The sequence below is a fragment of the Prionailurus bengalensis genome, chromosome A2 (assembly GCF_016509475.1).
Source record: "Prionailurus bengalensis isolate Pbe53 chromosome A2, Fcat_Pben_1.1_paternal_pri, whole genome shotgun sequence".
In the NCBI taxonomy this organism is placed as follows: Eukaryota; Metazoa; Chordata; class Mammalia; order Carnivora; family Felidae; genus Prionailurus; species Prionailurus bengalensis.
The window spans coordinates 15523605-15548565 of record NC_057348.1 but is presented as its reverse complement, the minus strand read 5'-3'; the positions used below and the strand labels follow the sequence as shown (position 1 = coordinate 15548565).

At 51.4% G+C, this 24961-nt stretch overlaps 1 protein-coding gene across 1 annotated transcript in view; it reads right to left on the bottom strand.

The window, feature by feature from the left end:
• LARS2 (leucyl-tRNA synthetase 2, mitochondrial) overlaps positions 1-24961 on the bottom strand; it is a 171442-nt gene that overhangs the window by 21141 nt on the left and 125340 nt on the right. Inside the window, 4 exon segments of the mRNA XM_043587211.1 lie at positions 328-405; positions 2183-2352; positions 4022-4204; positions 9001-9100. Coding sequence (XP_043443146.1) covers positions 328-405; positions 2183-2352; positions 4022-4204; positions 9001-9100 — 531 coding nt within the window.

Genomic DNA, 24961 nt, shown 5'->3' with positions numbered 1-24961 from the left:
ACAGCCCAGAGCCTGGAGCCTGTTTCAGATTCTGTGTCTCCCTCTCTCTCTGCCCCTCCCCTGTTCATGCTCTGTCTCCGTCTCAAAAATAAACGTTAAAAAAAAAAAAAAAATTAAAAAAAAAAAGAACCTTCCAGCTCTAAAACTAGGTTGTGACTATGGGGAAAAAAAAAAAATGCTTCTTTAAGATAAGAGAGCCGCACCGAGGGGGTGATACCACAGTGCTGCTCTCTGTCCGCAACCCGGCACCCTGCAGGCCACCTCAGCATGTGGCGGGAAGCCACCTGCCCTCCTGTGCTATCAGATGAGGACAAGAGGGCCACTTACCAGGAGGGCATTGCTGAATCCCATCAGCTGAGAGATTGCCGAGTTCAGTGAGAAGTCCTCTGTGAAATGGGCGGTCACCTATCAGTAAAAGTTGAATTACACACTTTCTTCAACATCTCTTTAAGCTTTCCACCAAAAACCAGCACAACACGACAACGACAAAACAAACGGACGACGCCAAAAACGTGACCTGCATGAAGCTTGCAAAGGTATTTACAAACGGATTCACTGTCTCGAATAATCACGATAATGTTTCATCGGCACAAAGATTTTTTAAATCGGGGTCAATGCCGTTTCCACTACTCAGCACGTCCCGCTCCCCCACATCTGGGCCGTGCTGGTCCTCGCAGTGGGGACTTTAAACGCTGCTAACGAGCCGAGCAGGAGGCAGGACCCGCTGACGAGGAGGCCTCAAAACAACAGCAGACCGGAGATGGGGTGAAGGATGTCGCTCCTCTGTGGCTCCGTGACTTTCATTCACAATAAAGGTTATTAGGGGACAGGGGAAGGTGAGTTGTGCATTTTCAAATGTGGACTCAACATAGAAACACTAATAGGACTTGTCAGCTTCTTCCTGTTGGTGCGTTTTTCAATTCTGACCATGGCCAAGAATATAGAAAAACAACACATCTAAGGATGTTAAGAGTTTCCAACTTGTTTAGGTGACCCAGTTCTATGATCTGACAGAACCGAAGAATGAGCCAGATCCAGAGAGGAAATCTCTGGTATGAAAACAATCGTTCAGGCACCACTCACATCATGGAATTCAATTCCGTGAGCTCTGTTTCTCTGCACTAGAGAAGAGGGGACGGGAAAAAAGTTGAAGAAGTGTCACCGGATGAGACCCTGCTGGGCCCAGAGCCTCATGAAAACCCTGTGCCTTCAATGTCATCAGTTACCAGAGTCCGGAAAGCCAGTGACCTTGGCTGACTTTATAAGTTCAAATCAGCAATTCTAGAAAGGGAGAAAGAAAGAGATAAAGAGAAAAGAAAGGGAGAGAGAGAGAGAGAGAGAAAGAAAGAAAGAAAGAAAGAAGAGGGAGGGAGGAAGGGAAAGGAAGGAAGGAAGGAAGGAAGGAAGGAAGGAAAGGGAGGACGGGAAAGAGGGAAGGAAGGAAAGGAAAGGAAAGGAAAGGAAAGGAAAGAAAAGAAAAGAAAAGAAAAGAAAAGAAAAGAAAAGAAAAGAAAAGAAAAGGAAAGAAAAACTTCAGCCTAAGGAGTATTTGGGGTGTCTCGTACCCACTAAAAAATGCCTTTGGATCTCCTAAATGCCTTCTTTCAAAGACATGTGACATTTCTTTCCACAAAGTTCTTAAAAAGGCAAATGCCACGGTGTTGTAGCAAACTCCTAGATAAAACATTTAAAGGGATTTGTTATCAGTGAAGCATCTTTTAAAATGAATTCAGGGGCGCCTGGCTGGCTCGGTCAGTAAAGCACGCAGCTCTTGATCCCGGGGTCGGGAGTTCAAGCCCCACGCTGGGTGTGGAGATTTCTCACAAATAAAATCTCTAGAAACGGAAAAATAAAATAACGGTGGCTTGGACAATAAAATATTATTCTCTAAGAAGGTAACACGAACAAATCGCGTGTGTGCAAAAGTGAAGCCACAAGAGCTCCCACAGATGCCGTGTGACAAAGTGCCTGGGCGCCCAAGTCCCCCCCTCTGCCGGGCGTCTAGCCTGGAGGAGCCCGGTCTCTGGGCCTCGGCTCTGCCTCCATCTGTGGCGTGAGGAGGCCGAAGAACGGTCTCTTCGGGCCCCTTCAACCTTGAGCCTCTGTTTCCGTTCACCTCGCGTGTAGTGCATCAGCAGCGCTCCTGCCCAGAACGAACGAGCATCCCCGGAAAGTTCCTCACCTCAGAGATGACCGAGTTCTTGTGCTCCCAGAGCTTCCTGCCCTCGGCTCTCTCCTCCTTACTCAGCACTCGGGGCCGGGGAAGTGTCCCAGAAGCCCTGGCCTCGATGAAGCGGGTCACCAAGGCCCACAGACGCTGTTGCCATCTCAGCACCCCGGGGAGGGCGTCAGCTGTTTCGAGCCGGGAAGCGAGAACGGGAAAGACACACGCACGAGTGACCGATCTAGTCGTGCCCCAGCCCAGAGTCGCACTTGTGCGTTGAACACACACTTCGCGGCGCCCCGACGGAGTGACCCGAGGGCAGGTTGCAGGGGCCACCCTGGCTCGCGGAGTCCGGGAACTCAGACCCGCACTGACTCCGCCACATCCCAGAGCCCCAGGCGTTCAGAGCACCGGACGGCAGGGCCCCTCAGAGTGGCCACCGACGGCCCCCGGCCCACGACAAGCTCAGAAACCTGGGCCAGGCTGGGCCTCGGGGCCCAGCTGCCCCGCTTCAGAAGGCCTGCGGTCACAAAGGTGTCCCCACAGAACCTAAGCCTCGGCACCTGCACTTCGTAGGTCCCCGGTGATTCCAACGCACCCAGTTCCGGGACCGGCACCTGTGACTACTGCTCCAGACCACACGTATCACTGGAAACGGCTCGCCGAGTAAGGCGGTGACGGGGGCGCCTGGGTGGCTCAGTCGGTTAAGCGTCTGACTTCAGCTCAGGTCATGATCTTGAGGTTCATGGGTTTGAGCTCCGCATCGGGCTCTGTGCTGACGGCCCTGAGGCTGGAGCCTGCTTTGGATTCTGTGTCTCCCTCTCTCTCTGCCCCTCCCCCACTCATTCTCTCATTCTCTCTCTCTCTCTCCCCCCCAAAATATATATCTATGTATTTTTTTTTTTAATTTTTTTTTCAACGTTTTTTTATTTATTTTTGGGACAGAGAGAGACAGAGCATGAACGGGGGAGGGGCAGAGAGAGAGGGAGACACAGAATCGGAAAACAGGCTCCAGGTTCTGAGCCATCGGCCCAGAGCCCGATGCGGGGCTCGAACTCACGGACCGCGAGATCGTGACCTGGCTGAAGTCGGACGCTTAACCGACTGCGCCACCCAGGCGCCCCTTTATCTATGTATTTTAAAAAGACAGTGATCCAGCGCCTCTGATTTCTCCTTTCCAGAGCGCGTGGGGCAGACCACAGGAAGAAAACGGAGTGACCCCTGGACCGTTGATGCTGGGATAGCCAGATACCCTAGAAGATTCTACCTCATGCCCTTTCAGATCTAAACAGCTCTGGAGAGACGAATCTCCCCTGAGGGGGATGGGGCGGCGGCTGTGGGCGGTGGAGGAAGTCCCAGGTAACCCCAGGAGCAGGCCCTGGGCAGGGTTTTCTGGACTCATCCGCCAGAACAAACCTTTCAGAGCGGGTCGAGAAGGGACTGACCTCCGTGGGCCACAGAGGGCCTCGGGGTTGCCTGGAAGCCAGCGTGGCTCCCAGGCAGCGTTCTCAGGAGGGGTCCTGGAGGAACCTGAGTCAGAACGCCACAGACTTGGCGGAGGTGGGTTCCTGGGCGCCCCCCCCACCCCCACCCCACCGACGCCGTCAGCGGGTCTGGGGCGAGGACTGGGAAGCCGCACTTGCTGCGAGCTCCTCCAGTGACTGTGAGGCCCGTCACCTCCGGGGACGCTGGCCTGAGGACGGTGCAGGGTGTCGGACAGACCGCTCCTCGCTTCACGGGGCGGATTCCTAGAACCCTCGCTGCTGTCTTCGGCCAAGACGTTTCCTTCCTCGAAACTCCTTGGGCGACCGAGGGCGAGGACACGGGAGGCGGGCCGGGAAGGGGCAGGGGACTTACACTTCACATCCCACAAGATATCCTTCTCGGGAGGGGCGGCGAAGAGGATGTACAGCCGGATGGTGTCGATGCCGTAACGCCCTACGACCTCCTGGGGGTCCACCCCGTTGTGTTTGGACTTGCTCATCTTCTCCCACGTCACCTCCACCGTCTCCTTCGTGTTTGCGTGCACAGGAACAGACCCTGGACACCAAAATCACACACGGGGACGGCACGTGCGGCTCGGAACGGGTTTCGCAACAGCACGTCCACTAAGAGCCATTAAAAGCGTCCCCTCGAAGAATCCCACTCATTCACTCGACATGCCTCTTTCTCCTCTTTCTCTCGCTCTGTGACACATCGCTCTGTGACACATCGTAGAAAAAGGGAAGGGAAGGGAAGGGGAAGGGAAGGGGAGGGAAGGGGAAGGGGAAGGGGAAGGGGAAGGGGAGGGAAGGGGAAGGGGAGGGGAAGGGGAGGGGAAGGGGAGGGAAGGGGAGGGAAGGGGAGGGAAGGGGAAGGGGAAGGGGAAGGGAAGGGGAAGGGGAAGGGGAAGGGGAAGGGGAAGGGAAGGGGAAGGGGAAGGGGAAGGGGAAGGGAAGGGGAAGGGGAAGGGGAAGGGGAAGGGGAAGGGGAAGGGGAAGGGGAAGGGAAGGGGAAGGGGAAGGGGAAGGGGAAGGGGAAGGGGAAGGGAGGGGAGGGGAGGGGAGGGGAGGGGAGGGGAGGGGAGGGGAGGGGAAGGGGAAAGGGAAGGGGAGGGGAAGGGGAAGGGGAAGGGGAAGGGAAGGGGAAGGGGAAGGGGAAGGGGAAGGGGAAGGGGAAGGGGAAGGGGAAGGGGAAGGGGAAGGGGAGGGGAGGGGAGGGGAGGGGAGGGAAGGGGAAGGGGAAGGGGAAGGGGAAGGGGAAGGGGAAGGGGAGGGAAGGGGAGGGAAGGGGAGGGGAAGGGGAGGGAAGGGGAGGGAAGGGAAGGGAAGGGAAGGGAAAGGGGAAGGGGAAGGGGAAGGGAGGGGAGGGGAGGGGGGGAAGGGAAGGGGGAAGGGGAAGGGGAGGGGAGGGGAGGGAAGGGGGAAGGGGGAAGGGGAAGGGGAAGGGGAAGGGGAGGGAAGGGGAAGGGGAAGGGGAAGGGGAAGGGGAAGGGGAGGGGAAGGGGAGGGGAAGGGGAGGGAAGGGGAGGGAAGGGAAGGGAAGGGGAGGGAAGGGAAGGGAAAGGGGAAGGGGAAGGGGAAGGGAGGGGAGGGGAGGGGAGGGGAGGGAAGGGAAGGGAAGGGAAGGGAAGGGAAGGGGGAAGGGGAAGGGGAAGGGGAAGGGGAAGGGAGGGGGAGGGGAGGGGAGGGGAGGGGAGGGAAGGGAAGGGAAGGGAAGGGGGAAGGGGAAGGGGAAGGGGAAGGGAGGGGAGGGGAGGGAAGGGAAGGGAAGGGAAGGGAAGGGAAGGGGAAGGGGAAGGGGAAGGGGAAGGGGAAGGGGAAGGGAGGGGAGGGGAGGGGAGGGAAGGGAAGGGAAGGGAAGGGGGAAGGGGAAGGGGAAGGGGAAGGGAGGGGGAGGGGAGGGGAGGGGGAAGGGGAAGGGGAAGGGGAAGGGAAGGGGAAGGGGAAGGGGAAGGGGAAGGGGAGGGGAAGGGGAAGGGGAAGGGAAGGGGAAGGGGAAGGGGAAGGGGAAGGGGAAGGGGAAGGGGAAGGGAGGGGAGGGGAGGGGAGGGGAGGGGAGGGGAAGGGGAAGGGGAAGGGAAGGGGAAGGGGAAGGGGAAGGGGAAGGGGAAGGGGAAGGGAAGGGGAAGGGGAAGGGGAAGGGGAAGGGAGGGGAGGGGAGGGGAGGGGAGGGGAGGGGAGGGGAGGGGGAAGGGGAAGGGGAAGGGGAAGGGGAAGGGGAAGGGGAAGGGGAAGGGGAGGGGAAGGGGAAGGGGAAGGGGAAGGGGAAGGGGAAGGGGAAGGGGAAGGGGAAGGGGAAGGGGAAGGGAAGGGGAAGGGAAGGGAAGGGGAAGGGGAAGGGGAAGGGGAAGGGGAAGGGGAAGGGGAAGGGGAAGGGGAAGGGGAAGGGGAGGGGAAGGGGAAGGGGAAGGGGAAGGGGAAGGGGAAGGGGAAGGGGAAGGGGAAGGGGAAGGGGAAGGGGAAGGGGAAGGGGAAGGGGAAGGGGAAGGGGAAGGGGAAGGGGAAGGGAGGGGAGGGGAGGGGAGCGGAGGGGAGGGGAGGGGAGGGAAGGGAAGGGGAGGGGAGGGAAGGGGGAAGGGGAAGGGGGGGAAGGGGAAGGGGAAGGGGAAGGGGAAGGGGTAGGGGAGGGAAGGGGAAGGGGAAGGGTAAGGGTAAGGGAAGGGGAAGGGGAAGGGGAAGGGGAAGGGAAGGGGAAGGGGAAGGGGAAGGGGAAGGGGAAGGGAAGGGAAGGGAAGGGAAGGGAAGGGAAGGGAAGGGGAAGGGGAAGGGAAGGGGAAGGGGAAGGGGAAGGGGAAGGGAGGGAAGGGGAGGGGAGGGGAGGGGAGGGGAGGGGAGGGGAGGGAAAGGGGAAGGGGAAGGGGAAGGGGAAGGGGAAGGGGAAGGGAAGGGGAAGGGGAAGGGGAAGGGGAAGGGGAAGGGGAAGGGGAAGGGGAAGGGGAAGGGAGGGAAGGGGAGGGGAGGGGAGGGGAGGGGAGGGGAGGGGAGGGGAGGGAAGGGAAGGGGGAGGGGGAGGGGGAGGGGAGGGAAGGGAAGGGGAGGGGAGGGGAGGGGAAGGGGAGGGGGAGGGGGAGGGGGAGGGGAGGGGGGAGGGGAGGGGGAGGGGAGGGGAGGGGAGGGAAGGGAAGGGAAGGGAAGGGAAGGGAAGGGAAGGGAAGGGAAACAGAGGCCCGCACTTTCTGCTGTCTCCTTCAGGGATTCGGGGTCTCCCCTGGAAGCCGGCAGCTGACCGGTCAGGGTCTCAAGAGCAGCAAAGCGCCCGAGAGGTCACGTCAGTCACCGAAAAACATGCTCTCGCACCATCAGGACCGCGGGCTCACCTCACCGGGCTCTTGTTGTATGCGGTGTGCCCTGTGGTGCCCGTCTGCCATGGCCTGCTGCCCGGGAGTGTCTCCTCCCCACCCACACACCACCGGGCCAGACAAGGCCTTACATGGCGAGGTTTGGATGAGGTGAGCGTGTGGCCGAGCCCCGGGGGCTGGGACAAGGAAGGACATCTGGGAAGGCTAAGGGCTCTCCCAGGAACCGCAACTAAGAGACAGAAGCTCCCGTTTCAATGTTGTTGGGCGCTGGAACCATAAAGTCCTAAGGAGATGGGGCAGGACGTGGCATCACACGGGTCCCCGAGGTCACCTTGTAACCTGAAGTCAGGGGGAACAGAAGCCCAGCCTGGAGGAGGAGGGAGAACAGGGCAGAAGAACAGAGAGGAGGAGGAAGAGCAAACAGGGGCGGGGAAGGAGAGAAGAGAAAGTTCTAGGCCCGGCATCTGGGTGGCGCCTGGGGACTGACTGCCTGCACGCGGCGAGGCCCGGCTGGAGCCCCTACAGCTGGCTTCGGGTGATATCCCAAGTCCTGTGTCCACCTGCCTTTGGGCGTGTTTCTGTTCCTTCTAGACAAGCACTCCCAGACTCTGACCGCAACCAAAGTCCCAAGGGGCCGATGTGTGTACCCAAAAGCTAACTCCGCAGAAGCACGTCCATTAAGGAGAGGGAAGGCTGGCCTCGCTGACCCAAGTGTTTTTTCGAGGGGGCAAGTCCACGTGGGAAGGGAAAGGGAGCTCACAACACTGCCTGGCCCCATGACATCAGAGCAGAGGGAGACTGAAGTCGCTGTATCCAGGCTGCGGTGAGGCTCAGGGAACCACTGCTCCGTTAACCCTGCACGCCTCCTCCGGGCTTAGCTACTCTTTCCAGCACTACTGTGCAACTTACGAAAGAGGCATCTATCCGGGCAGAACAGTTGAGAAGTTAGAAAAAGGTGCCCTCTCTTGGCAAATGTGGCCCTGAGGTATATGGTTTGGCAAGAGGCTGGATCTCGGGCCCTGCTCCCCCGCTAGGCTGGGTGCCTTTGAGCAGTGCACGAACTGCACAGCCGTACAACGGCAGCCCTGCCCATAACACAGAGAGCACTTCACTAACAACTGAAATTTATATGCCCCCTGGATTTGGCTTCTTTCTCCTCTGGTCCCTGTTGGAGAAATATTGCCAATTTCTGTTCAAGCTTTTTTTCCGTCCCACGGACCATTCCAAACCCTGATAAATTACTGCATAATTAGGTAATTCCGTTGATGGCTTCCACCTAAACCTTCTCTCTAGTGTTTGGTTTGGAAGGCTGCCTACCATTAGGGGGTTGTTGGGTTTACATGATCTCATCCATTGTGCACTGGGTTTTCTAAACGTAATGGCCAGAGTTCTGGGGTTTTCTCACAGTTGCCTCTCTGTCTCCCCACCCCCCCCCCATTTCCTAACATGTCATTGATTTCAAGGGTATGCTGGGTGCACACGACATCCTCACCATGCCACCTAAAGATCTGGCAAGGGGAACTACCCCTGAGGAAGAGTGAAAACACGGATGGCAGCGGAAAGCCTCGGGAGCACTGGAAGAAGAGGGAGGTCCAGCGATCGGGGAGAGGTGCTCCACAGGGAAGTGCTGGGTGGGGCTGCTCCGGGGTTCCGACACGTGCCTAGAGACCACCTAGAGAGAAACGCTGGGAGTGTCCCAGGCTTGGAAGAGTGTCTCTTGGACCTGGGGACTCTGTCCCTGAGACGGGCTGTCAAACACAAGCAAGGGCATGAGGTGATGCCCGGGCTGACTCTGTTGTGTACAAATGAAAACCCTTCCAGAAGCGAACGGACTGTGGATGGAGCTGGGGCTGAGGAGCAGGTGGCCATCCCAGCCCCAGCCTTCAGAGGGCACTGGCCACCAGGCACAGCAGGCCTGGAGACCTGAGACCCACGGGGCCCTCTCCGGGATTTCCCACCCCACCGAGGCCCGGGCGAGCACCTGCTTTGTCAATGGCTCTCAGGCCTGGCCTTGTTCTCCCCGAGTACCGAGAAGGGACCGATGGGCCATTCTCACCTGTGAGATCTACTTCCTCTCTCTGTAGGTATTGTCCAGACGGCAGGCGGAATGTCTGCCCCTTGATAAGGCCTTGGGCCAGCAGCTTATGAAAGGCTCTCTGAGAAAAGATAAAGGGAAAAGAAATCGATTGGTGGGGATTTGAAGCATCCAGAAGACAGCAATAGAAGCCTTTCCGGCTGATGGATAGAGACAACTGCTCTTCATAAAAGCAGGTAGTCTGGCCAATGCCACTTGGAAATCCAACTGGAGCAAACAGCTCCTTATAAAGAACTGACTGAGAACATGAAGTCAGATCGGCAGGTGTTAGCTACTTTCTACTTGTCGAAGTGGAAAGAACACTAGGCTTCAGATTCGGAAGGCCTGGATTTGAATCTCTTTCCTCCTCAATGAATTCTATGAGCCAAGGCAAGTCCCTTGCTTGTTCTTAACATCAGTTTGCTTATCTGAAAAGTGGAAACGCTAAAAATCTGTCAAAGGCTTGTTGGTAAGATTACAGTAAATGATTGCATGAAAATACTTGTAAATTTTATTTTATTTTTAAATTTGCTGCAGTTCTTTTTAAAAAAATTTTTTAATGTATATTTGTATTTGAGAGAGAGAAAGAGAAAGAGAGAGCACAAGCAGGGGAGGGGCAGAGAGAGAGGAAGACAGAATCCAAAAGGCTCTGAGCTGTCAGCACACAGCCCGACACGAGGCTCGAACCCATGAGCTGTGAGATCATGACCTGAGCTGAAGTCAGACGCTCAACCGACGGAGCCACCCAGGGGCCCCACCCCCTCCCCCGGCTTTTTTTTTTTTTTTAAGTTTATTTATTTATTCTGAGACAGGCAGAGTACGCAAGCAGGGGAGGGGCAGAGAGAGACGAGAACAGAAGATCCAAAGCAGGTTCCGTGCTGAGAGCAGAGGGGCCTGATACGGAGCTCGAACTCACGAACCGTGAGATCGTGACCTGAGCCGAAGACCGACACCTAACTGACTGAGCCACCCAGGTACCCCGATACTTGGAAATTTTAAAGAACCACACTAATGTCAGCTACAGGCCGAGTCCAGCGTCAGGAGGGGCTCGAGAGGACACAGGGAGGTTTAAGTCGGGGCTCTGCTCAAGCAGGCTGTTTTTCCATCAACCTTGTACACAGTGACTGCTTGCATTCTTAAAAAAAAACAAACACTGACTCCTACAGATTAACCACGCATATAGACTTTCTGTTCAAACTCAAACATGAACTTCCTCTTTTAGGCCTACCCCCCTCTGAGGAGGTGGTTGTTATTAATAGCATGGTAAATACACCTGGAAACGTCTGGAAACTTTTCTGAATGCCTATGTGTGTATATACATATATATAGTTTTGTATAATTTTGGCAGATTTAAATAGATCATAATTCACATATATGACTCTGGTATTTCATTTAACTATATGAATGGATTTTCCACAACAGTCCATATAGACCTATCTCAGTTTTTTTTCCTTTTGTAATTGTTTTCACTTTTTTTTGTTTTATTATTATTATTATTATTTATATAATTTATTCTCAAGTTGGCTAACATACAGTGTATATACAGCGTGCTCTAGGTTTTGGGGGGTAGATTCCCATGATTCATCGCTTACATACAACACCCAGCGCTCATCCCAACAAGTGCCCTCCTCAATGCACATCACCTATCTCACCGCCCCCTACCCCCATCAACGCCCTGGAAAACAGTCTGGAGGTTCCTCAACAAATTAAAAATAGAACTGCTACGACCCAGCAGTAGCGCTACTAGGAATTTATTCAAAGGATGCAGGAGTGCGGATTCATTAGGGCACATGTACCCCAATGTTTATAGCAGAGCTTTCATCAATAGTCAAATTATGGAAAGAGGCTCAGTTTTTTTTCAACGTTTATTTATTTTTGGGACAGAGAGAGACAGAGCATGAACGGGGGAGGGGCAGAGAGAGAGGGAGACACAGAATCGGAAACAGGCTCCAGGCTCTGAGCCATCAGCCCAGAGCCTGATGCGGGGCTCGAACTCACGGACCGCGAGATCGTGACCTGGCTGAAGTCGGACGCTTAACTGACTGCGCCACCCAGGCGCCCCAAGGCTCAGTTTTTTTAATGTTTATTTTTGAGAGAGAGAGAGAGAGAGAAAGAGGCATGTGTGAGCGAGCAGGGGAGGGGCAGAGAGAGAGAGAGAGAGGGACAGAGGATCCGAAGCAGGCTCTGTGATAACAGCAGCAAGCCCAATGCAGGGCTCGAACTCCCAAACCGTGAGATCATGACTTGGGCCGAAGTCAGGCACTCAACCGACTGAGCCACGCAGGCGCCCCCAGACCTATCTCGGTTTTAAACGGCTCTCTAGTAGTCTGCGGTGCCCATGGGTTCTAATTTGTTTATAGGGCCCGTTTTCTAAAAAATGGTTTCAGTCACTTTTACTGGATGAATCCTGCAATATAAACTTTTTCTCGGAAGGGGACAAGGAGAGGCTGACCCTTACACTGGAATGACGGGGAAATGACGTGATTTCCGATTTGAAACGGTTTATTCTGAAGAATCCACCTGATTCCGTTGTAAAGCAGGAGAGCGAGAGCTATTCCAAACCCCAAGAATGATTTGCGGAGACCAGTGCTGGTAACGCGTGCGCGTTTCGCGTCTGTTGAGAGGTAGGAACGTTTGGCGGGAGCCCCGTTCTTCCCAAGCATCGCCAGCAGCACAACGCACCTTTCAACAGACAAACCCGTTGCTGCGTCAAGGTCACTGACGCGAGGCAGCCGCTATTTAGAAGTTCAAAAAAAAACCACACGACCTCAGAGGCCCAGCAGACCACAAGTGTTGTTCCGGCGTCGTAGGCAGGAGCTGGCTCGGTCAAGTTAACAGGACCCTTGTTTCTCACACAAGGCCGTGGGATTTCGGGGACCCGTGATACTGAGTAAGGCTGCTGGGCGGGGCCCCTGGTTTGTATCTGTGTGGCCCTTGTCCAACGGCTGTGCGGACAGGTGCGGTTTAGGGGAAACGTGCCGGGGACTCAGGGGGTAGCATGGGATAGACCGACCGGAAAAGAGATGAGGGCCAGTTCGGAAAAAGGGATTCTCAGCCTTCGTATTTTAAAATCTTAGGAGTGTGGGGGCGCCTGGGTGGCGCAGTCGGTTAAGCGTCCGACTTCAGCCAGGTCACGATCTCGCGGTCTGTGGGTTCAAGCCCCGCGTCGGGCTCTGGGCTGAGGGCTCGGAGCCTGGAGCCTGTTTCCGATTCTGTGTCTCCCTCTCTCTCTGCCCCTCCCCCATTCATGCTCTGTCTCTCTCGGTCTCAAAAATAAATAAACGTTTAAAAAAAATAAAATAAAATCTCAGGAGTGTATATTGTGTATACACGCAGGCATACGCGAGGGTGGGGGTGGCGGTGAGGGATTTTCTTATCCTTTTTTTGGCCCAACGCGGGCCTCGATTGCACAATGGTGAGATCGGACCCGGAATCAACAGCCGGACGCTCAACCAACCGAGCCACCCAGGCTCCCTGAGGTTTTTTCCACGGTGGAAAAGACCCACTATGCATAACATTCAAGTCGACTGTAACACAATTGTGCAAATTATTCAGTGTTATTGTTGAGCGTCACAGGGGCCATCCGGCACGCTCCCATGTGAATTTGGAACAAACCCCACATGTGCACAGAAGTCATCATATCATTGTCCAGCCTCTAAAACCCATCTTCATAATAGACCCATTCGACTCAGAAAGCTGCCTTCCTCCCACCACGCTCATGACATTCCACCGGCAAAGTCACATCGGCAGAATGGCATCCTTTGGTGCCACAGTTCACGTCCCATCAAGACTCCTAGGAAATAGGAGTCTTTTGTACAGAAAAAACAGGACAAATTACTTAACAATCAAATGCCCTTGGATCTTACACCGCATTTGAATAACTAAGCACCTTGAAGGGAGAGCAGTTGTGTCTGCGGCTTCCCGGAACATCTGCACAAATGCCACAGGGACCTGTGTCCTCGGGCTACGCAGGCTTTATCCAGAGCAGGCCAGGGTTCTGATGCCCAAGGACCCACGTCTGCATTCTCCTCAGGAAGCTCAGAGAACCGCACCCCACAGACTGAGCGCGGGGTTTCCTCTGCCATCAGTCCTGTTTACCTGCCTGGTGTCTCTGACACTTTAAACCCACTTGCTTGTTCCTCGCAGAGGTCACGCGCACACTTGGCTGTCCCCAGAACGGGTCACGCTCCCCAGGTTCAGGTGCCCCCTGGCAGGAATGCTGTCTCAGCCTGCGTTCCCGGGGAAGCCGGGACTCGCCCTGCACCTCTGAACTCAGGCATTCCGTTTTCTGGGTGGCCGCTTCTGTCCCCTGCACACGTCCCCAGGCTCTCGTTTGTATCCCGCGGCGTCTGGGACACACCACGTGAGAAGCGTGTCCGGGCTGTGCCGTGATTACAACATAAAGACCAGTCCACATCCGGCCCTGCGGCCATCACGGTAAGGACTTTTGCTCCCTTGGTCTTCCCTCTGTCCCCAGCACTGAGTGCTGTGCCCAACAGGCAAGCTCAAAACAACAACAACAACAACAACAACAACAACAACAACAGCAAAAGGAGATGTGGTGAAAACGTGGACGGGTGAATGAACGCATAAATATGCACATTCAGACAAAAGGACGGTGCGACACAGGTGGAAGACGCGGGTGGCTGCTGTTGCTGGCTCTTGAAGGCATCTTTGCCTTCCATCCGATTCCAGGATTTTAACCCCATCCCATTTGCTCTGCGGCAACAGTTTTAAAACAAAATCAAGTCATATGGCCACTTTTTATTGGGCAGGTCAAGAAACAGACTGGACACAAACACATTCGAAAGCACCAGGCACACGGAGCCAGTATTCCCCAAGGAAGGGCTGCCCCCGCCAAGCTTCGCGGAGCATCGGTGGGGTCAATGGGGCCGATCTGCGCCTGTACTCAGGGTGCACCGGGTCACCTCTTAGGCTGGAACCTTCCTCGGATTAATTTTTCATGCTGCAGCCTCACAGGAAACAGAAACAAAACAACAACAAACAGACCGTTGCTTTCTCTCCTCTGTGCCTGGTGCCAGTGGGATGAATTTCTGTTACTGTCTGCACGAGTTTTTGAGATTTTTCCTTTCCTTTCCCACTCTGAGTGCAACGGCTTTGGTAGCTCTTAGGGGAAATTAAAAATCAGGGTGGAAGGAGGGAGGGAATAATCTGGATCCCAAAGACAAAGATGAGCAGTATGGTGAAAATCCGCAGAGCTTTTAGCCTCCAGAGGGGGCCGGGCGGATGGGGGGGGTGGGGGCTGGTGAGAACCCAGGAATCCTGTTCTGGCCTCTGCAGGTTATCAGGTGGCTCGATGCTGCCACCTTCTGGGAGCGGACGGCACTGCACCTGCCAGCACGTGGCCCTACTTCCAGAGGCTCTTCGGGGCCCCATGGGTTCCCATTCTTCTTCTTCTTGTTTTTTTAAGTAAACTTCGAAATCAAGTGCCGCGCACATATCGAAAAGTACACGGATCCTGGGAGTAAAACCTGATGAATTTTCACAACATAAGCACACCTGTGATGGCCACAGAGCGTGACCAACCTCCCAAAGGCCCCACCTCCCCACCGCGGTCACCACCAGCCTGGCCGCTGACACCATCGATTAGTTCTGCCTGTTTCAAAAACCACTTCTAACCCTTTCCAGGTGAGGGTGAGGGATCCAGGGGCCTGTACACACTGGAGGCTGTCCCCAGGGCTGGCCGTTGGCGGTGTGTCCGGTGTGGTCCTGGCAGCTGGGCCCGGCAGATACTAAATTTTATTATGTATTCAAGGAGGCTGCTCCTCTGCCCTCCTCCCGCGAGCCTCCTTCCCGTGCTGGGTTCATGGTGGGTGCTTGATATCGTTCACTGGTTTGAGCTAAATGAACGCCGTTTCCACGAGAGGAGAAATAAAGCTGCCAGCAGCAGAGGCGGGGACAACGTGGAGAGGGACACGAGGTGGAGGGAGAAAGGCCGATAAAGGGCAGGCACGGGACATTATGGCTCCCAGGTGGGGCCGTGACTTTCCTGCAGGGAGAGGCGCGGTGAGCGGTTTCAGACTCCATCCACTTAAGCTCGCAGGAAGGTGGGTGGGAGCAAGGGGACGAGTCGGTGGGGGGGGGGGGGTAGGGTCCCAAGAGCCCAAGAGCGTTAACACTGGATTTCACGGCGGAAGGGGCACTTCCCTGCTCATTCCCCAGTGGTCCCCCCCATCCCCCACTCTTCAGGGCTCCAGGGAATGATCCACAGGACCTTGGGAATCCGGTTCTCATTCTCGTGGCTGAAGCTGGTCACATCCACCCACAAGTAGTGTAGCTCGGAATGAGCAACCACACTTGTGTATTCATTCAACGTGTATTTGAGCCACAAACGGGTACAGGGCACTCTGCGGTTAGAAGGCTCACAGTAAAACGGTGGGCCAAGACATGCTCAGAAATAACCATCAACGCCATAAGGAGGACGCTCTAGTGTGATAGGGAGGCGCGAGGTGCATGGGAATGAGGGACAAGGACGTCAAGGGCCCCCGCTGAGCTCGGAACCCGGTCCCGCGGGAGCAGCGTTCACACCATCGCCAAGCTCATTACTCAGATTCACAGCCAGTGTAACGTATTCCCTACGTGCTCATTCATTCACTCGACAAATGGCACTGGGGACAAACTTGCAGAAGCAACTGAGTTACTCACGCATCACAGTGACCGTGTACAGCCGAGGGCTTTACAAGGAAGTGGAAGATCTGAAACCACCCCGAAACCCCTTTGGCGTAGAAGGATCAACGGTGGGCGTCCACGCGGGGTCTCTGCCTGCGGGGGCCCGGCTGGTTTCACTGTCATGGAGGCAACGCCGCGCTCTTTGCTCTGGCCCCGCTCTCCTGCTGCGCCCTTAATGCCACCCCTAGAGGGGGCGCCTGGGTGGCTCAGTCGGTTGAGCATCCGACTCTTGATTTTGGCTCAGATCATGACCCCAGGGTCGTGGATTGAGCCCCATGTCAGGCTCCGTGCTAAGCGTGGAACCTGCTTAAGATTCTCTGTCTCCCCCTCTGCCCCCTCTCCCTGCTTGCATTCTCTCTCTCTCTCTCTCTCTCTCTAAATAAATAATATAGTAAAAAAAAGAATTAAAAAAAAAAATACCACCCCGCGTTTGCTGCAGCACGGGTATGTGCGAACAGAATGATGGGGAGTGATGTTCTCTTCGGTACTTCCTTGACGGCTGGTCATGGAAAGCCACCTTTGTGCCACCAAGGTGGGAAGGGAGGGGGGGGGGCAGGTGGAAGGGCAGGGTGGGGAGGGTCAGTAATTATTAGGATAAATAAGGAATTCCAGAACATGGATTGATAGGCTATTTTAAGTGCCCTTATATAAAAAAAAAAAAAAAATGACTGTATACAAAGGAATGTACTAACTGGGATGTGGCTAACAGAATCCCAGGATTCGTCAGAGCCCCAACTAGCCACCGCAGATGACATTTCACCTACTCAGGAGGCCCTGGACAGCCCGCTGCCCGCTCCCTGGCCTGGTCAGCCGGCCCCTGTATAGATCTGGAAAGAAGAAAACAGAAAGCCCTGGATTTCTGAAAACAATCTCTAACAACTTTTTCAGACTGATTTTGCAAACTTCCTCTTCCTTGCCCTGTGCTGAGGGCCGTCAGAATCACATAATTAGCCCGGGTCTGAGCATTAAGCAATAGCTCATTCTTTCTTTTTTTTTTTTTTTTTTTCAACGTTTTTTATTTATTTTTGGGACAGAGAGAGACAGAGCATGAATGGGGGAGGGGCAGAGAGAGAGGGAGACACAGAATCGGAAACAGGCTCCAGGCTCCGAGCCATCTGCCCAGAGCCCGACGCGGGGCTCGAACTCACGGACCGCGAGATCGTGACCTGGCTGAAGTCGGACGCTTAACCGACTGCGCCACCCAGGCGCCCAGCAATAGCTCATTCTTAAAATACTACCATTTCTAGGGGCACCTGGGTGGCTTGGTCGGTGAAGCGTCTGATTTGGGCTCAGGTCACACATGATCTCCCCCCGCATCCGGCCCCCTCTGCTATCAGCATGGAGTCCGCTTCAGATCCTCTGTCCCGCTCGCTCTGCCCCTCCCCTGCCTGTACTCTCTGTCTCTCTTTCTCTCTCTCTCAAAAATAAACATTAAAAAAATACTGCCATTTCTATTTCTTAGCAACCAGCTAGCAGCATGGAAGGAGCCCTTACGGATACGGTGAGACCCAAGGTAAGTTTCTCTTCCCTTCCTTTGCCCCCAAGGCTCATTTCTGGTATGATCAGAGGGACACATAAAAGCTTGGGGGACTGGAGCCCGTGGCGTTCTCAGTGATCAGCAGGCCACTGTTCTTGGTTGACAACAAACCACAGGGAGAATGTCACTTCGGGGAATGTCGTGTCTCCCCAGAGTTGCAGTTAAGAGCAACAAAACCTGACAGGATTCCTGGGCCTACCGCCATCCCTCACCACTGTCCCTTACAGAGGGAGAGACAGGCTTCCTTACTGCAGTTCAGGGATGAGCTGGGTACGTCCCTCTCTGCAGCGTGCCCTGCGGCTTCCGTCCCGGGGACGTCCAGCCACAGCCAAAGCCCTCCCCTGGGTACTTCCTCCCGGGTACTTCCCTGCTTCTGAATCTAGGCTGTAAATGACTGCTTTTTTTTTTTTTTCATTCTTTTTTCCTATTATAAGGTTATACAATCACTGTAAAAACTCTGGAAAAAAAGCAGGAGTGCCTTAAAAAGTAAGAAAATCACCAATAAGTTCATCTTCCAGAGAAAACTAGTGTTAACATGCTGGCATAGTTTTTTCTAGTCTTTTCTCTTGCTCTGCGTATGTGTATATATGCGTGTGTACATTTAAATACAGAGATATAGCCAAATTGCATCTATGATTCTGTATCATGCTTTTTTTTTTTTTTTTCAGTTCTAGGTACTTCAGATGCATTTCTCCGTGTTACTAAACATTCCACGTAATATAATTTTAAAGAGTTGTACAGGGGCTAGACTTTACTCTTTCTCAGAATGTGGGGGCGATAGGGCATATCTAAACGTGTAGCTACTTGAAATAACACGTGTACAGTTGGGTGCATAAGTTTGCATTTCTGATTATTCCCTTGGGCTAGGTTTCTAGAAGTACAATTAGTGTGTCCAAAAAGTGTGAATGTTTCTAAGGCTCTCGCCGTATATCATCAAACTGCTTTTCGTAAAGGTTGTTCCAAACGGCCTCCCCGCAGCACAGGGGACGCTGTTCATCCCAGCTTCTCTGCTATACGGAAAAACGGTGCCTCGCTTCTGTTTCACTGTATTTCTTTGACTACCAGCGAGGGAAGCATTTTAGGGTAGGCCTCTTCATCATTTGCGTATCTTCTTTGGCAACTCTCCCGGAGACGTTAATTCTGGCTTGATCAGTAACCTGGTATTTCTTTCTTTCTTTTTCTCTTTTTTTAATGTTTATTTAGTTTTGAGACAGAGAGAGACAGAGCATGAGTAGAGGAGGGGCAGGGAGAGAGGGAGACACAGAATCTGAAGCAGGCTCCAGGCTCCAAGCTGTCAGCACAGAGCCCGACGTGGGGCTCGAACTCATGAGCTGTGAGATCATGACCTGAGCCGAAGTCGGCCATTTAGCCCACTGAGCCACCCAGGCGCCCCAGTAACCTGGTATTTCTGATGCACAACAGCACACGTGCTGTCCCATGTGGGGGCACACCCAGCCCGGAGGCCAGCTTCTGGTGGAGGGTAAAGAGATCCATGAAAAGCTCAGAGTACAGACCTAAATGTGCAAGTGTGAAAGAGGGCCAGGACTCACTTAGAAAGCAGGAAAGAGTATTAGAACTACCTAAGACTTTGTGGTAAGTTGATGAAACTTAGCCAGAATTACAGAGCGAATCCAGTGCTTAGAGTCGACAGAATTCCTCGCACGTGAGGCCCCTGAGAACCAAACAGGTTACTCGTCCACACGCGAGGTAGTGGCCCACATGGACATGGGACAGAGGCCTCGGGCTCCCAGGCTATCATTACTACATTCATTTGCTTGTTTGTTTATTTTTAAAGTAATCTTTACACCCACCACGGGGCTCAAACTCGCGACCCTAAGATCAAGAGTCACACGCTCCACCGATGGAGCCAGCCAGGTGCTCCTAGAGATAACTATCTTAGATGGTGGCCAGGGGGGTGAGAAATGAAAACAACAGGGAGTGGCAGTAGCCTCAAATCCCTCCCGGAAGGACAGGGCTAACCAAACGCTAACCAAGAGTAATACAGAAATAGACATAGCAATCGCTGTCAAAAAAACACCAGCATTCTTCCCAGAGCTAGAACAAACAATCCTACAATGTGTCTGGAACCACAAAAGGCCCCGAATAGCCAAAGCGATCCTCAAAAAGAAAACCAAAGCTGGAGGCATCACAATTCTGGACTTCAAGACGTATTACAAAGCTGTAATCAAGACAGTATTTGGTACCGGCACAGAAACAGACACTCAGATCAATGGAACAGAATAGAGAACCTAGAAATGGACCCACAAACGTATGGCCAACTCATCTCTGACAAAGCAGGAAAGAATATCCAATGGAATAAAGACAGTCTCTTCAGCAAGTGGTGCTGGGAAAACTGGACAGCGACATGCAGAAGAAGGAACCTGGACCACTTTCTTACACCAGACACAAAAATAAACTCAAAATGGATGAAAGACCTCAATGTAAGACAGGAAGCCATTAAAATCCTCGAGGAGAAAGCAGGCAAAAACCTCTTTGACCTTGGCCACAGCAACTTCTTACTCAAAACGTCTCCAGAGGCAAGGGAAACAAAAGCAAACATGAACTATTGGGACCTCATCAAGATAAAAAGCTTCTGCACAGCAAAGGAAACAATCAGCAAAACTTAAAGCCAACTGATGGAATGGGAGAAGATATTTGCAGATGACAGATAAAGGGTTAGTATCCAAAATCTATAAAGAACTTATCAAACCCAACACGCAAAAAAACAAATAATCCAGTGAAGAAATGGGCAAAAGGTATGAATAGACGCTTCTCCAAAGAAGACATCCAGATGTCCAACTGACACATGAAAAAATGCTCCACAACACCCATCATCAGGGAAATTCAAATCAAAACCACAGTGAGATACCACCTCACACGTGTCAGAATAGCTAATATTAATAACTCAGGCAACAACAGATGTTGGCGAGGATGTGGAGAGAGAGGATCTCTTGCCTTGCTGGTGGGAATGCAAACTGGTGCACCTACTCTGGAAAACAGTATGGAGGTTCATCAAAAAATTAAAAATAGAACTACCCGACGACCCAGCAATGGCACTACTAGGCATTTATCCACAGGATACAGGTGTGCTGTTTCGAAGGGACACATGCACCCCGATGTTTATAGCAGCACTATCAACAACAACCAAAGGATGGAAAGAGCCCGAATGTCCAATGGATGAATGGATAAAGAAGATGTGGTATATAGATACAATGGAGTATTACTCGGCAATCAAAAAGAATGAAATCTTGCCATTTGCAACTACGTGGATGGAACTGGAGGGTATTATGCTAAGCGAAATTAAGAAAGACAAATATCACATGACTTCACTCATATGAGGAATTTAAGATACTAAACAGATGACTATAAGCGAAGGGAAGCAAAAAGAATATAAAAACAGGGAGGGGTCAAAACAGAAGAGACTCTTAAATACGGAGAACAAACAGAGTGTTCCTGGAGGGGGTGTGGGAGGGGGGATGGGCTAAATGGGGAAGGGGCACTAAGGAATCTCCTCCTGAAATCAGTGTTGCACTATCTGCTAACTCACTTGGATGTAAATAAACAATAAGTACATTTTTAAAAAAAGAAAGAACGAAAAAATAAAGTTCTGATTTAGATACGTGTCAGCAAAAACAGCTAATAAATAAAGAGACATAAATACACACGTGGTTGACAGGTCTCAGATTTTCCTCCTAGGCCAGCTTGAAAAAGTTGTTTGAAGGTCTTCAAACATTCTGACTGGACAATCCTGAATTTTACCACAGAAGGCGGGTGACTCTCATTTCGTCTACGGCTGACTGGTTTGTGGAGACACCCCTGATGAAAAGGCCATGTTCAGAGGCCGTCCTGGCCCCGATGTGATTTCACAGGAGAGTGACCCTAACAACTGCGTTGAGACACGGAGATAAGGGGAATTCCTGCAACTTCTTCAAGGTCAGATTTTGAGTACTTAAAATAAATGTCTCCTTTTCTGGGGGGGAGGGAGGGCACGGAGTAGAATCTTACTATCTCGTAAAGAACTTTTAAAAAGGCACACAAAATACTGCACAGATATATTTCGAAGTACACCGGACAGCTGTCCCTTAAGGCTGATGGAAAAGCAAGTTCCAGGGGTGTCTGGAGGCTCTGTGGGTTAGAAATTCATTTCAACAGACACCAAGTCCTACCCCAAACGGGACTTGACAATTACATCCGAACGCCGCAAACATTTTTTTCTCCTCGAATGTAGTTCTCAAACCACTGTACAGGAGTCATAAAAGTAGCCAGGCCTTGTCTTATAGTTTAAAATAGTTAGCCGTTGACTCATTTATTGGTTTGTTCACTGCTCCTGCAAATAACTTCAGAAGCACAAATGGGCCTTGGGGCCAGAAATCATTTACGGTCTTTGTTTCTAGACCTGCATCAGTAGGAAACGTTTCTCATGGTGTATTTTCTCTCTAGCCCAAGGAGGACACTTCCTTGTGGAAACATAAACTTCTTTCATTTCATTTTTTTCTTTTAAGTAGGCTCCACGCCCAACATGGGGCTTGAACTCACGGCCCAGAGATCAAGAGTCTCACGCTCGACCGAGTGAGCCAGCCAGGAGCCCCGAAAAGCATAAACTTTTATCTGTTTATATCAAGGGCTTAAACTCAATTTAAACAAATATCCACTGAGAATGTACAGTCTCCACGATACTGTCACAGCAACAGGACACAATTCCCATCCTCACGGGGAAGTTTTAGCTGATGAGGTAAAGAGGTTTCCACAGAGAAGAAATTCAAGGCAGAATGGGAAAAGTCTCAAGGCACAAACATTCCGACTGAGGCTTAATGCTGTTAATGTATTCACTGTCCTTCCGATGTAATCAGTTTATTTTGACACATGAAGGGCTCTGGGACTAATGAGAAGAAAATTATTTTCAGCATTTAATTTGATGTATAAACTAAATGCGTTTTCTGTACCATAGACTCTTAATCTGTGTGTGTGTGCACAGAGAGAGGGAGCAGGTCTGAGGGGGGGTGAAGAGAGGGGGCTTTCATAATGCTTCATTTTGCAGAAACTAGACTGTAGTCTGCGTTACTAGAGATATTTATTTATTTTTCACGTTTACTTGTTTTTGAGAGAGAGAGAGACAGAGCATGAGCAGGGGAGGGGCACAGAGAGAGACACACCCAGAATATGAAGCAGGCTGCAGGCTCCGAGCTGTCAGCCCAGAGCCCAATGCGGGGCTCGAACCCACGAACCATGAGATCACGACCTGAACCGAAGTTGGACACTCAACCGACTGACCCACCCAGGCATGCTACAAACAGATATGCTTAAGTCAAATATCCTTTACACATTCAAATACACACGCACACATACATCTATACATAGCCATGCTCTTGACTATCAAGATAGAAGATATATGATGTAGGTCAGATATTTGTACAAGGCAATTGCCACGCTCTACAGAAGGTTTGCGGCGACGCACAAAGTTCTATTAACAGATTTTAAATAAGTTGGTCTTTTTTTCCCCTTAGAGTCTATTCAGACATTTCTTTCCTTTCTCTTTTTTCTTTATTTATTTTTTGATTAAAAAAATTTCTTTTCGTGTTTATTTATTTTTGAGAGAGAGACAGAGCATGAGCGGGGGAGGGGCGGAGAGAGGGGGAGACACAAAATCCGAAGCAGGACAGAGCTGGACGTGGGGCTTGAACTCACGAACCACGAGATCATGACGTGAGTCGAAGTTGGACGCTTAACTGAGCCACCCAGAGCCCCTGAGATTTTTAAAGTAATATATTTTTTATATATCAAAATTTTAAAAACACATATCCTTTGACCCAGCATTTTCATGTCAGGACTTGGACTTACAGATATAAACCCAAATACCAGCTGAGAACACAGACAGTGAGAGTCACCTGACTCTTTTTTTTTTGTAACAGCAATTGGAAAAATAGGTGATTGCTTACATAAATCACGGGAGATCCATTATGATGGGGTACTGTGCGTAAATTACAAAGGATGGGGGGTCGGCACATGCTGATGTAGAAAGATCACTAGGATACATTATTAAATCAAAAAAGCAAAAAGGCATGTGTGTAATATATGCCATGTTTTAAAAATAAGTCTATCAACAGAAACATGGAGGTAATGCAAAATGTTTTTCTGGAAGAGACCAAAAGAAGCCATTAACAGGTTGAGGGGGGGAGGGGTGGAGGGTGGCCTGCAGGGAGTGAGACTTCGATGTTCAGTTTCTGTGCAGTTAAGAAAAAAACTCTTGACCTTAGACATGCGTTACTTTATTATTTTGTATTTTTAAGTTGTTAACATGGGTTATCTGGACGAAGAGATCATCAGATTTTTTTTTTCCCTTTTTTCCTCTGCAATTAAAAAATAGTCTAGGGGGTGCCTGGGTGGCTTAGTCAGTTAAGCGTCTGGCTCTTGATTTCAGCTCAGGCTGTGCTCTCACGGGTTGTGAGTTCGAGCCCCAGGTCGGCCTCTGCACTGAGTAAGCGTGGAGCCCGCATAGGATTCCCTCTGTCCCTGCCCCTCCCGTTCATGAGTGTGCTCTCTCTCTCAAAATAAATAAATAAACATTAAAAACAAATAGTGTAACAGATGCTGAATTAAAGATACAAAAAGCAAAATACAACCGTAATTGAAAAAAAAAAACCAGGAATTATGCTGCTGATGGTATGGCAGACAAAATAACCTAAATTATTGTCCTGCTGATAAATAAGTGAAAAAGCCAGACAAGTTATAAAAAAAGAATTGTTTTAAAGGTGTCACTGAGCTGGTAAACTAAGAAATGAGGTTGAAATATCAAATAAAAGCTAATAGATGGACCTTCACTAAAGAGCATGAAAGATATTCTAAAATATATATTTCAGATAAAGGGGAAATAATTTCAGATGTTAAGGTCAAAGACATAAAAAGGAAGAGTGAGGGGGCACTTGGGTGGCTCAGTCGGTTGAGCATCCGACTTCGGCTCAAGTCACGATCTCACGGTTCGTGAGTTCGAGTCCCGCGTCAGGCTCTGGGCTGACAGCTCAGAGCCTGGAGCCTGCCTCAGATTCTGTCTCCCTCTCTCTCTGTCCCTCCCCTGCTCATGCTCTGTCTCTCTCTCTGTCTCTCTCTCTCGCTCAAAAATAAACACTTAAAAAATTTAAAAGGAAAAAAAGGAAGAGTGAGAAAAAAGCTATCAGTAAGTATCCAGACTCCGTGCAATTGCATTAAACTCCCAACAGATATTTTTGTGGAATGTGACAGGGTGAATCTAAAATTCATATGGAAGGGCAAAAGATTTGATCACAGCCAAGCTATTCCTAAAGAAAAAGAACAAAGTAGGACTACCCTTACCAGACAGTAAGACTCGTAAAATTAAAATAACAAAGCCAATAAATAACGAGCAGAGCAAAAAGCAAACGAACCAACAGACAGAATAAAGATCCTATAAACAGGCCCTTGTATATATACGCAGAAACATGACGTTGATGGAGAGGCAACTAAAGATCAGCAAGGCAATGCGTGGACGGGTCCGCTGAGGGCACTGAGACACTAAAAGCAACAAACAGCCCTAAAGGAAAAAAAATCATTAAAATTTCCTGCATTAACTTCAGAGTTTCTGCTCGTCAAAAGACACCATAAAAATTAGAGAAATTGAGACCCGGGAAAAAATACTTGCAATACATATAGCTGGAAAAGGATTGGCATCCAGAATATTTTCAAAGTTCCTACAGTCAATAGAAG